Raw genomic sequence first — 12,063 nt, forward strand, 5'->3', positions numbered from 1 at the left:
ATAAAGTTTAAGTTCATTTGACCTTTAAATTCTAAAGTTTGTTCTATGATGTTTTGTAAGGTAAATATCTGTTCCGCTTCTGAATCCAGCCTGTTTTTCCCTTAATAAGGCGTCCACTTCATCTTTCAACCTTTCTAATAATATATAACAAAAAGCTTTACCAGGTATTGATAGTAAAGAAATTCCTCTCCAGTTGTTACAATCACTTAGGTCTCCTTTTTTCGGAATAGTGACAATCACACCCTGACCCCATTCTGATGGAATAGTTTCCTGTCTCCAAATCTTGTTAAAAATATTTAATAACTCCAGTTCCAACGCTTGACCTCTGTTCTTCAGTAATTCAGGTTGCAACTCATCTGACCCTGCTGCTTTATTGTTTTTCAGATTTTGCAACACTCTTCTAGAGATATGTCATTTAGGTTTACGTTCAAAATTGCTCTGACATTTTCATTAGATAAGTCTAACAAAATATCAGGTTCACATTGGTTCAGGACTTCATTAAAATGTTCTTTCCACCTTTCCAGTTGTTCTCTTTCCGTAGTCTTCTCTTCACTAGTACTCAAATTATTTTAAATTAGTACATTACATTATTTTGATTAGTATTTATATTATTACTTCTACTTCAGATTGGATTTCATTAATAACCAGATTACTTATCATTAGTGTGTTAGAAATTTGACTCCTCTAGCGACTTCAACACTGCTAAGTAATCAGTGTACCATAAATATTTTTACTTAAATCCTCAAAGTACAAAATGCATTTATATACTGTTTACTATTAGTGAAGTCAAACATATTGCATCACAAAGAGTAATTCTATGTATTTTTTTCTGGTATTATTTCGTAGTTTTATGTTTTTTTAAACCATATATTAATATTGTTCCGACAGCCTGGTTCACGTGACGCTAGTAACACGTCATATTCTCGAACGTTCACATCTCTTCCTGAAGTCTCGAGAGGCTACTAGATATGCGGTAGTCTTGTATATATAAGCCGCCAAGAAGTGACGGCAACAATGGGTAATTGACAGTTGAGTCGAGCACATGAGACGTTCGTTGTGGAAATTAAGTGTACTGCAAAGTTGTATTGAGAAAGAATAAACCAGTTTTATTTAAGAAAGGACTTGTATCGGTAAAGTTTCTTCTGAAAGAATTTTTACGGAAAATTAACTAACGACCAGAGACTTAACAATATCCTTATTTTCTTTCATAGGTGTGCAAAAACACAATTGGATTCAAAATTTGAAGAAGAGAGAAGTGGAGGTAAGATTTTTTTTATTAGAATGTTTAAGAGTACCAAGAATGCTGTGTCCAAACAAAAAAAAAGTAATATTGCACAAGTGCAGGTTTAAATTTGACTCCTAAATGTAGAAAGTATTTTTCCTAACATTCATAGCATAACACTGGCTTCTCAAAAGGTTTATATCTGTGTTAAAATTGTGCATTAGAGATGTATTGCATTATTCATTATACAAAAAAAAATTAATACTGATGCTAAAATGATAAAAGTGGGGCAAAGTAAATATGACTTGGGAAGAATTTCAGCTGACTAGCAAATGACTTTACAGGTGGTATTGAGTATAGCATAAGTTTCTTATACTAAATTATAAATATTAGATACAGCATTATTTGTCCCTTTCAAGTGCCTAGCTGGGACTTAAAGTTAGCAAAACTGACCAGTAGTTGTGGGTAGCACTTATCATATCATCTGGCTTTGAGGAGGGGGACTTATTATTACATGCTTGTTTTATACCAAGTAATACTGGGGAAGCTGGTGGACTTCTTTCTCCATATGGAACAATGGTATTGATTGTGGTTAAAGCTGACCAACCTCTCTGTTGCAGAGGGCCTAGACTTTGGTCCATTTCATGGCAATGCTGAATCATAACTTGGATCTTTGGAACTCATGGTTGTTGGTAGGATCTTGGCTATTACTGATGTTGCTCCTGGGATGCCATGGGTGATGATGTAGTGGTAATGGTTGGTAAGGTCTTGGCTGCTGGCCTGGACAAAACTGCAAACATGGTCTCAGGTGCTGATTAATCCTTTAGTGGTAGCTCACTGTAATCCTCCTGATGCTTAGTCAATTCTCAGGAAGAATTCAGTATTGGGAAGGTAGTATTCCTGCTGGAGGTGCATGTATATCTGGTGCTGACAATGCTCTGTTACTGAGAATTATCTGATAAGGCTTGTCATGAGTTAAGTACCAATGTTTTGGCTTAGCTGACTCCTGTTTCATATCTGCTGCTGAATTGCCTGTATGCTTGGCTCAGCTGGGTAGTGGAGGTTAGTGGTACTTTAGCTGTTGCTGGTATGGCTCACAGTAGCTTTGACTTAGGTGAAAGATCAATGGCCAGTGGAAGCTGCCCAGCCCCGGGAAACCTCAAAACAAACCCAACTATACATCTTACCCATGAGCTCTACCATATTGAAAATCAGAATGGCTGTAGGAGTCTTTGGGTTGGCCACGAAGTCCAGGTTGTCATGGCAGCTAATGAAAAACTGAAGGTTCAAGCACAGAGAATGAGACACCATAAAGGTTAAGAACTTGACCATAAATAGCAAAAATCAAATGGTTGTAAATGCTATAACTGTCTAGTTACAACAATGTTCTGTTCTAAAATTTGTACTAGAGGCAGTGTTAAAACTTTTAATTTGGTCAACTGATATTTCTTTAGGCTTACTTGTACTCACATGTACATCATGTGCAAAACATGGATCTTTTGCATCTATGGATATCTCGGTCCCCCAGACATCAATGGGTTTCCATTTCACCAGCACACATCTATGCTGCCAATGTCATCACTGCCAGAACAACAGCTAATACAATATAGTTTTTACATGAATAGTGCCTTGGTTTAGTAGAAAAGAATAGGGTTGAGACTGCAGACAGTGTTTCTTACACAAAGTAGCTGACCAAGGCTAGCCACTGTACAGGCACCAACCTCTAAGAACCAAGTACTTTCAGCTCTTTCCTTCTCAAAACATAAAATTTTAATGTAATAAAATTTAAAGACAACAAAGAACCTATTGGTCCATATTGGCTGTCTATCCATTATAATAAGAATATGTATACATAAAACTCAAACCCAGCTCTTATTATTTAAGTATTTATCAAGTTTTCTTTAAACTCCTTTAAAACTGATTCGGTACTTACCTCAGTGCTTTATGCATGCCACAAGCCTTGCATCCCCCCCTTTGTTGGAATTAGTACATTCCATCATGTCTCTCACGCAAATCACATGCATCATCTGTTAAGCAATAGTAGTATAGTATGCTCACATGATGCATGTGACTCCCTCTACACTCCTCTACCGAACCTTCACTTCTAAGTTTGGCAGCTTTCAAGTAAAGATGTTTTCTTTTGTGCTTTGTGCTTCCTGTGTAAACGTTTTTGATTTTCGTTTGAAGTGGTTCTTGTTTTTTTTGTTTATACATTACCACAGTTCTCCCATTTTCTTATCATTGCTTTTCTGCACTAGACAATTTTATGAAGTCAGAAGTCAACATTACCACTTCAGGGTCACACCGATGACAAATATTCTATTTCAAGCCTCAGGTGTGGGTGTCCCGACTGTGGATCTTTCTGATTTTGTCTGTTGCGAGATTGAACACTACTTGGGTCACTGTTTGTTCTCTGACATTGCCTGAGCTCCTTCAGAGTCTGCTGACATTATTCAGCAAGATGACGATTTTTATTATCTTTTACCTCCTCTCAAGTTTGCCGTTCTTTCCCAGTTCCAGTCTGACAATTTAATTAGGTCTTCCTTGGCTATTACAGATTCTGTATCTCAGGTTTGTGATGTTTTGTCTTTTCCCCTATTTCTTATTCCTCTCGTCTTTCTCTGTTGCATGTGCATTCTTCTCAACCATTTTTGATATTTCCTCCTCCTCCTGATATTTGAGTCCATGTGCATCACTCTCCCAGTTAGGTGAAGGGATCAGTATGCCATGTCTCCAAGACCCTTTGATCAGCATGCCCTTGCTTACCATTGGGCAGAAAATTCTTTTTTGGATCCTTATTACCTCTTTGGGGATGGCTCCAGAATCTAATGCTAGTCTCACACATGCCTAATATTCTCGGCACAGAAATCTCGAGGAATTTTCTGCTGATACCCTTCACCTTCTCTATTCCACTTTGGCCTGTATTTCTTCCTCAGCTCTGTCAATACATACATTGTTTCTTTATTGTTGGGACCTTATAAGTAGGAACTGCATTCTGGTTCATGTTAATTTACCCTCCACTTATCTGAGGGATTTACATATTGCTCCTTTTCTTTGACACCGACCCTGACAATATCGAGCTGTGGGTAACATCTCCCTGACAACTGTCCACCCCTTCAACTTTCGTGGCCCATTTGTCTCGATCAGTCTTCCATGCCACATGTTCCTGTTTCCTGTCCTTTGTCCTCCCATTCTTTACCCATTTCTTCAAATCTGGATACTTATTTTTGTCGAGGACATTGCCAATGTATTGTCTGTCATCAACAGTACTGGTGACTACCCAGTGGGTTCAGGGCCTGTGGGAGCTCATTTGTTGGATTTTCTTCCTGGCTGGCTCCCCTTTGTCGAAGATCAATGTGTGACATAGGTTCTTTCAGAGGTACTTGTTCTCATCTTTTTTCCTCACCCCATTTCCTTTCCTCCTCAAGATCCCATGACTCGCCAGCATTTGTCAGAGGTGGTTCAGGATTTGCTTTTGCAGTGGGCTATTGAACCACTTGGAGGGGGTTTATTCCTCTCTTTTCGTGGTCCCCAAGAAATTTGGGGATTGACAACTGGTCATTGATTTGTCATGCCTCAACCTCTTCATCACACTCGCCAAATTCACTATGGAGTCCTTTCTCACCCTGAGATGGGCAGATGGGCATTTTCCTCGTGATTGTGGATGACAAAAATGGATGTTTCCAATGCCTATCCTATCTCCACATCCCAATAGCCCTTCAATCCTGTCTTTATCTTTAGCTTGTTCATCTCAGGGTGGCTTACAAATTTTGTGCTCTCCCCTTTGAACTTGCCTTGGCTTGATACATGTTTTGTCCCAGCGTTCAGGCCTTTGCTTGTCATATTCATACTTTGGGGTTGTGGTTTCATCATTACATGGACGACTGGCTATTTTCTAGCTCATTTTGTGTATGAAAGCATTGTAATGTTTACTGATAATCTGCTAAATTTCGTTAACATATGCTTACTAATTTAAAAGTTATAGCATGAAAACTATAACAAGCACAAAATGGTTATGAGGTAGGTCCCAGGGACTGAGCCCACACTAAAAGAGTTAAGACCTATCTCCTTTTCCTTTTGGCCTGCAAACATCACCAATCTGATTTATTTGCCATTGACCCATTATCATCCTACCTGTCTTCTCCTTTATCCTGATCGTTCCTTTCTCCCCAAGACCGCAGCAACTCAAGAAGGTTGTCCCTATTTTTCTCTTATTTCCCTACCTTCTATCTTCCATCTTTACCCTTATCCAGACCCTGATAGACTGCTGTATCCCATCAGGGCCCTACGGTGTTATATTGTATGTACAGCTACCTTCTGGGGTATGTGCAACTGTCTTCATTTCCTGGCAATCCTCCTCCCTTCGTCATCTTTCCCCTTCTACCCTTATGAATTGGATCCATTTGGCCTACTCCTCTTTACCTTCTTCCTCCCATACCATGTTCGATGTGTCTCCCCATCATATTCGTCATCTTGCTTCCCATCTTCTTTGTCCCTTGGAGGAGATTCTCCAACTGGCATGTGGACCATACCCAGTTCCCATTATCTTCATCACATTGCACTTTCCTCTGCATCATGGTTTCATCTTTCACCTGTGGCTGTGCTCCAGACTATGGTGCAACATTAATTGGTAAGTTTTATTCATTTTCTACCTTTTCAGGGCCTTTTTTTATTTCCTCTTTTTCACTCAGATTCTGTTTTGTGGTGCCTGACCAGGTGTTATTTCACTTAAAATCTGCACTGTAAGCTATATTGACTCATGCTCTCTTTTCCATGGCTCCGCATGGTCACCGTAGAGATGGAGTGTTCCACAAGATCACTGGAAGGTTATCTACCTCGCATGGGTAAAGCAGAAGGGGATAGCTGTCATGCCTTGAGTGAATAACTCGGTCAGTATGGTTTGCTTTTCAAAATAGGGTATCATTGTCACCCATTGCTCTGTATCTGGTGAAGACATTCATCCAGACTCTCCAATGCATTCTCACCTCTTCTTCGAGGGGAGTATAGGAGTCCTTGTTCCTTTCTAGTTCCAAGCCGCTGGGGTGGTTGACCATACAGGCACACTCCTGAATGTGTTCCACTAACGAGTTGGGTATAACCATTCAGTCAAGAGTAGGGCATTTGTGATATGATGCGATGTAGCCTCCTCAGGAGTTGATCTATCACCTTCCTGGATGATGTGGCCTCCTTATACTGTTTATATATTCAACAATATCCATAACCACTGGAGTTGATCCATCAGTTTACAAGCTGACTTGGCTTCCTTATACTATTTACACTACTATGGAGTGGATTCATTATTGAACTGGTTGATGTGGCCTCCTTTTACACATTCCACACCACATGGAGTTGATCCGTCGCACATGCATTTCACCCCTTTTGATTGGGAGCCCTCCTCCTACCTTTGTGTGGACATTGGTTCCCAGCGTTGAGGTGTTGGATTTGAGTGAACCAATCAAGATAAGTCCTCGCACAAGTTGATCCATTCTCTCGATGCCGGATGACCAGCCCTTGATTGCTGTAGGGTGTTGATCCTTGTGTATTACCCAGGAATTGGAGCAGATCTTAATTTCCAATTCTTGAGTTGTAGGTGAATATGGTATGAACATCATCCTACCATTGCATAGATGTCGGTACCCCAAAGAGGAGGTTTTGGATGTAGTTGACTTCCCAAGTACAGTCCAATGCACCCTAGCCACTCTACACCTTCTGCCCATGTTTTTTCGAATTATACACAAGGGCAAAGAGTATACCTGGCTCAAAAGTGGTGCGGTTCCCCTCCTCTTGTCTCTGGATCTCTCTCTCTCTCATGGTCAGGGATATCCTTCAGATGCTTTTGGGGGTGATTCTTTTATTCCCTAACACAGGTCCCTCCTCTTTCTCAATGTGGGATTCTAGCTAATCTTGTAAGATGAAGTAAGTACAGTATCGGAAGTTATAATTTTCCTATACTGAAAATGTATTTCTGATAGGTACTTACCACTGTTCATACTTCCCATCTTTCTTGCCCACTTCTCAGGTGCTCACACCTTCTGCCAAACTTCAAAGTGAAGGTTTGATAGAGGAGTGTGGAGGGAGTCACATACTCATGTGAGCATACTATACTATTATTGGTTAATAAATGAAGCATGATGATTTGCATGAGAGACATGTTGGAATGTACTAATTCCTACAAAGGGGGGGGGGGAGCATAATGCTTGTGGCATGCATAAGAAAATGTTCGTATATAGAGGGTAATATTGAACGAGATTAGCTAATCTTGTGAGAAGAGGTAAGTACCTATCAGAAATACATTTACAGTATAAGAAAATTATAACATTTACTACATCCACCACAAATAAAGGCAACTCATTCCAAAGGCAAACCACTATCTTGGAAAAAATATAATTGTCTTGGGTGAAGATGATTCCTACCTTGCCAAAAATTTATATTTTCATCATAATCTATGAAAAAATGACGAGGCACCAATTTTCTTAACTATCTTAAAAACCTAAATTATATGCCCTCTAACTCTTTTTTTCAAGAGAAAAACAATTAGAGAGACTGTAAGCTTTCATTGTATGACAATGTTTCAATCTCAGGTATCATCCTTGTAGCCTCTTCTGAATCCTCTCCAACAATTCAATGTCCTTCCTAAGGTAAGGAGTCAAAGGTTGAACACAATACCCCAAATATAGTCTAACCAGTGACCTATGTAAAGAAATTATAACCTCTTTAGATTTATATTCAATATTTCTGCAGAAACAACCTAAAATCCTATATGCTATACAACTAGTAACAGCACACTGTTTGGATGGCTTAAGAGAATAATCAATTGGAACACCAAGATCTTTTTTCTTCCTTAACACTGTTAAGGTTATTACTATCAAAATTATACTTATAATTCAACTTATTATGACCATCTTTTATTATCTTGTAATTAAAGTTAGCTTCCATTTATTTGCCCAACTCAACAAACAATCTAAATTTTTATATAAAGCAGCAGCATCCTCACAGCTAGCAATACCCAAAATGTTAATTATTTATTATTATTAGCTGAAGTAACTGGTGAACTTAAAGAATCTAGAAGGGATGAACACATGTTGGGAATACTGCATCATCTGGGCCCACAACAAAGAAATGCCAACAGACTGTTTTGCGATAACGGGGTTACCCTGTCTGTTGATTGAATCTTCTGACCCTAGACATTCAATGTCAATTGACCAGAGTATTGAATATGCTTGGACTGTCTAATATACTGTGAGATCCATGAGTTTCATGACAAATTTTATATCAACAAGAAATTATATTCTTACCCTTCTTCTCTTACATGCACATACCAAATTCCAGCTCTAAGAGAGGTTGGTGATCAAAAACTTTTTGGTGAACTTCATCAAGTCAGTGGCCAGACCCTATTAGTTTTCTGGACAGCATTTACCACTTGCTGTTGGTTCTCGTGCACTTACTGTGCCGTCAGTGAAAACCAATAGTCTTACCTACCTTTCTACATGGCAAGGTACAGGCAGTTTACTTTATAGTGAGCTAACAGTCCACATCCAAAGCATATGCTTTGTTTCTTCCATCCAAAACAATGTCTGGGTGGGGGAACATCATGGCAAAGGCTGCAGTATGAACACAATAGGAGGACTGGATAACCCTGTCTGTTTATTTTGGACATAGGATAGCACCTTTACTGAAGTGAGCACTCTTTGGAGAAGTTGTAGAATCTCTTAAAAATCTGTAGGAAGAATCTGTTCCAGACTGAGAAAATATAACCTTATATACACAAAAAACAATACCATATTCTCCCATGGAACTTCTGTTTCCCACATGACTTGTTATTTTCATTCCCACTGAAACATAAGGAAAGCCATAGTCTTGAGACATCATCTAATCTACCAGTGGAAAATATTTGTTTACTTTCACAATAGTATATACAACTATGCAGAAACCTTTATCATAGGAAGACAAAGGTAACACTTTCGATGACACAGAACAACAGGTAGCTAAATCAATAGGAACTTATTACATTCTATACCAACATTATAAATGAAAACTGCCAACACAAAAATAAATGAAAAAAACATTTCCATATTAATATAAGGAGATAGCAAACATAACGTATGCCTGCACACAGAACCACCTCAAAATGTTCCCATTATTTAGTTTTTTTATACTATTGCGCTCACAACATTTAGTTGTATTAGTAGAAATAAATAATTTAAATATGATGTGGACTATCTAATATTTTTTTCATTTCATCTGTAGTGCCATTGGAAAAAAAAACAAAGTTGGAAAATTTCGAAGTTCTTTCCAACAGTGGATTTGAGCCTGAAGACTACCAATCAGGAATGATGAAAACACCATGTCCTGTCATCCCTATGAATTTCAAACTAAGTGTACAGGGCTCACTCTCATCTCCTGACAGTAGATTAAACAAAATAAAAAGTGGAAGTTTTGTGTCAGGGCTACAGAATTCATTGACATCCCTCAACATCAGTACAGAAACTGGATTAAGGTTACACAGTCCACCTTCATCTATTGAGATTAGAGCAGAGACTACAAGACTACGTGATTGTAGGAACAATTCTACAGACATCTTGTTACCTTCTATGGTTGAAATGACTTCTCCTTTGATAGCTGCAAACCATTATAGGCAATTACTTATGTCACTACCCATTGAGAAAAATGACTACTTTTCATTATCATTTAATCCACATATTAGTCAGTTCTTCACTCCTTTTAATTCAGCTGTGATGACTTCACACCTTGGACTGAAACCTTTGTCTGTACCAGCTTTCAGTGGTCCCTAGCCTGTATAATGTGAAAGGTCTTTCCAGCCACTATAGTCTTTTTCCCAGCCAGAAACACAACATTTGTTCTATAATATTTAACCTAGAAGCCTAAGCTATTGACCAGAAAAAAAAAAAAGTTATATACACCACTATGATAAATACAAATTTACCCAATAGCTTACAACCATATAGTGATAGCAAAGGAAAAAAAAATCGTGTAATTGTGCTTGTATATGTATAAAATGTTAGATACAAGCTTCTTTACATCACAGAGCTTATCTGCATGAGAGCCATTTAGTTCTCAAATATAAGAATCATTAAATTACAACTTTTGAGATTAGTGTGTTTATTTCTCTGATATTTCAAATTAGGCTCAGCTGTAATCTACAGTAAAAAAAATTTACTCTTTACTGATAGTAAAAATGTAGGGTTCGAAATGTACGATGTTGTTGAATAACCACTTTATAGAGAACAATTTTCTAAGTGGTTTGTGGTACGTCAAAGTTTGAGTTTAGCAAGCTAATAAACATAACTAGTAAAATGGTCTATTTCTTATGTTTATCAGTAACCGACAGTTATAAGTAGAAATTATTAATTGATCAGCTTTCATTAACAGGAATATAATACTTTCCTAATTATTATGATTTTTTTCAAAAAAATTTATAACCATAGTATACGTGATGTAAACTAATTATCATAAATGTGAGTCTTCAGGCTATATATGTTTAAAAATGAATAATTCTTTGATTACCTGTATTACATTGGTACAGCTTCTTGCTACTTGTCTTATCATCTTAATCATAAAAAAAGAACTTTGTTATAAATTGATAAACATCCACATCCTTTATTGGCCATTCATGAGTAAGACATAAATGTGCCTCTCTCTAAAATCTGACTGGCCAAAGTAGCCGCACAGCCATAACTAGCAGGTTCAATGTATCTTTTACTCTGTTTTTGTACAGTAATTAATTCTGTACATATTATAAACAAAAATCAAATTGCTTAGGATATTCTGTTTGATGGGATATTGGGTGTGATTTATTTTTGTTGTAGGAAAATATTATATTCAGGTGTAAATAATGTTGTGGATTATTTTTGCATATAGTGAAAATGGATTTCTGCTAGCAATAAATCAGTTTTTGATACATTTTTGTGTGATTTTCAAAAAAATTATTATGTTTGTATTACACTGGTTTATGTAATTGTGTAAACTGCAAAATATACATAATTTATGGAATAACAAATGTTTTTAAGAAAATGTTATCAGTTGAAGAAATGCAACCCAGAAATCAATCAGTTATCAAACAAAGATTAGTATAGGGTACGAAGGGCTGGCCTTACTTATTTTATTCAGTAATGACAATTACTTCATGGGGGGAGCAAACACAATTTAACATCACCCCACAAAAATGTCATCTTTAAGACAAGGAAAGTAAAATATTTATCTATGACCCCATTCAGTATGATTCACCATGTCACTCTGTTGAGGGAGATCACTGTTTGTCTGCATGTCCACCTTTCACATATATAATTTTTGACTGCATCCAACCTTAAGGCCCTCAGAGGAATTTCATATGGGGTGAATGTTTAGTCTGACCCTCATCCCCCCTTCATACTTTTCAGGGGGTACTACAACTGTGTCTATTCCTTTCATACCTATAGTGTTTGACTAACTAAGGTCTCACAGGGAGTGTCATAGAGGGGTTGACATTTGGTGTTGGGGGGCACAGTTTCTCTCTGTGTCCCCTTATACGCTTATAGTTTTTGACTAGTCTCAATCAATCATGGGATGTAGCTATAGGGCCTTCTAGGGAGTGATATTTGGAACTAGCCCCTGTCACCCCAGGGAACCCCTATTTCTCATATTTAGTAATCTCCACCACCAAACAATTATGATACCCTTAGAGCTCCCAGGGGAGTGAAATGGGGTCAATATTCAGATCTGAATTGAAGGGGTTAATCAGCTAGTATATATACATTTATGAGATGTATAATATCAAAAATATTTATTATTACACTTATTGCCTGAATATAATTAAATCAAGGCAAGACTAGGCACTAAACAAG

At 37.7% G+C, this 12,063-nt stretch overlaps 1 protein-coding gene across 2 annotated transcripts in view; it reads left to right on the forward strand.

The window, feature by feature from the left end:
• The window catches only part of LOC106466902 (T-box transcription factor TBX2-A-like), a 39,932-nt gene extending 28,793 nt beyond the window's left edge, over positions 1–11,139 (forward strand). For both annotated transcript variants that reach the window (XM_022394978.1, XM_022394979.1), the window contains exons 6-7: positions 1,212–1,261; positions 9,470–11,139. In XM_022394978.1, coding sequence (XP_022250686.1) covers positions 1,212–1,261; positions 9,470–10,014 — 595 coding nt within the window. In that variant the 3' untranslated portion in view covers positions 10,015–11,139. The remainder of the gene's footprint in view (positions 1–1,211; positions 1,262–9,469) is intronic.
• The last annotated feature ends 924 nt before the right edge of the window (positions 11,140–12,063 follow it).

Source organism: Limulus polyphemus, unplaced genomic scaffold (assembly GCF_000517525.1).
Source record: "Limulus polyphemus unplaced genomic scaffold, Limulus_polyphemus-2.1.2 Scaffold2418, whole genome shotgun sequence".
Taxonomy (NCBI): domain Eukaryota; kingdom Metazoa; phylum Arthropoda; class Merostomata; order Xiphosura; family Limulidae; genus Limulus; species Limulus polyphemus.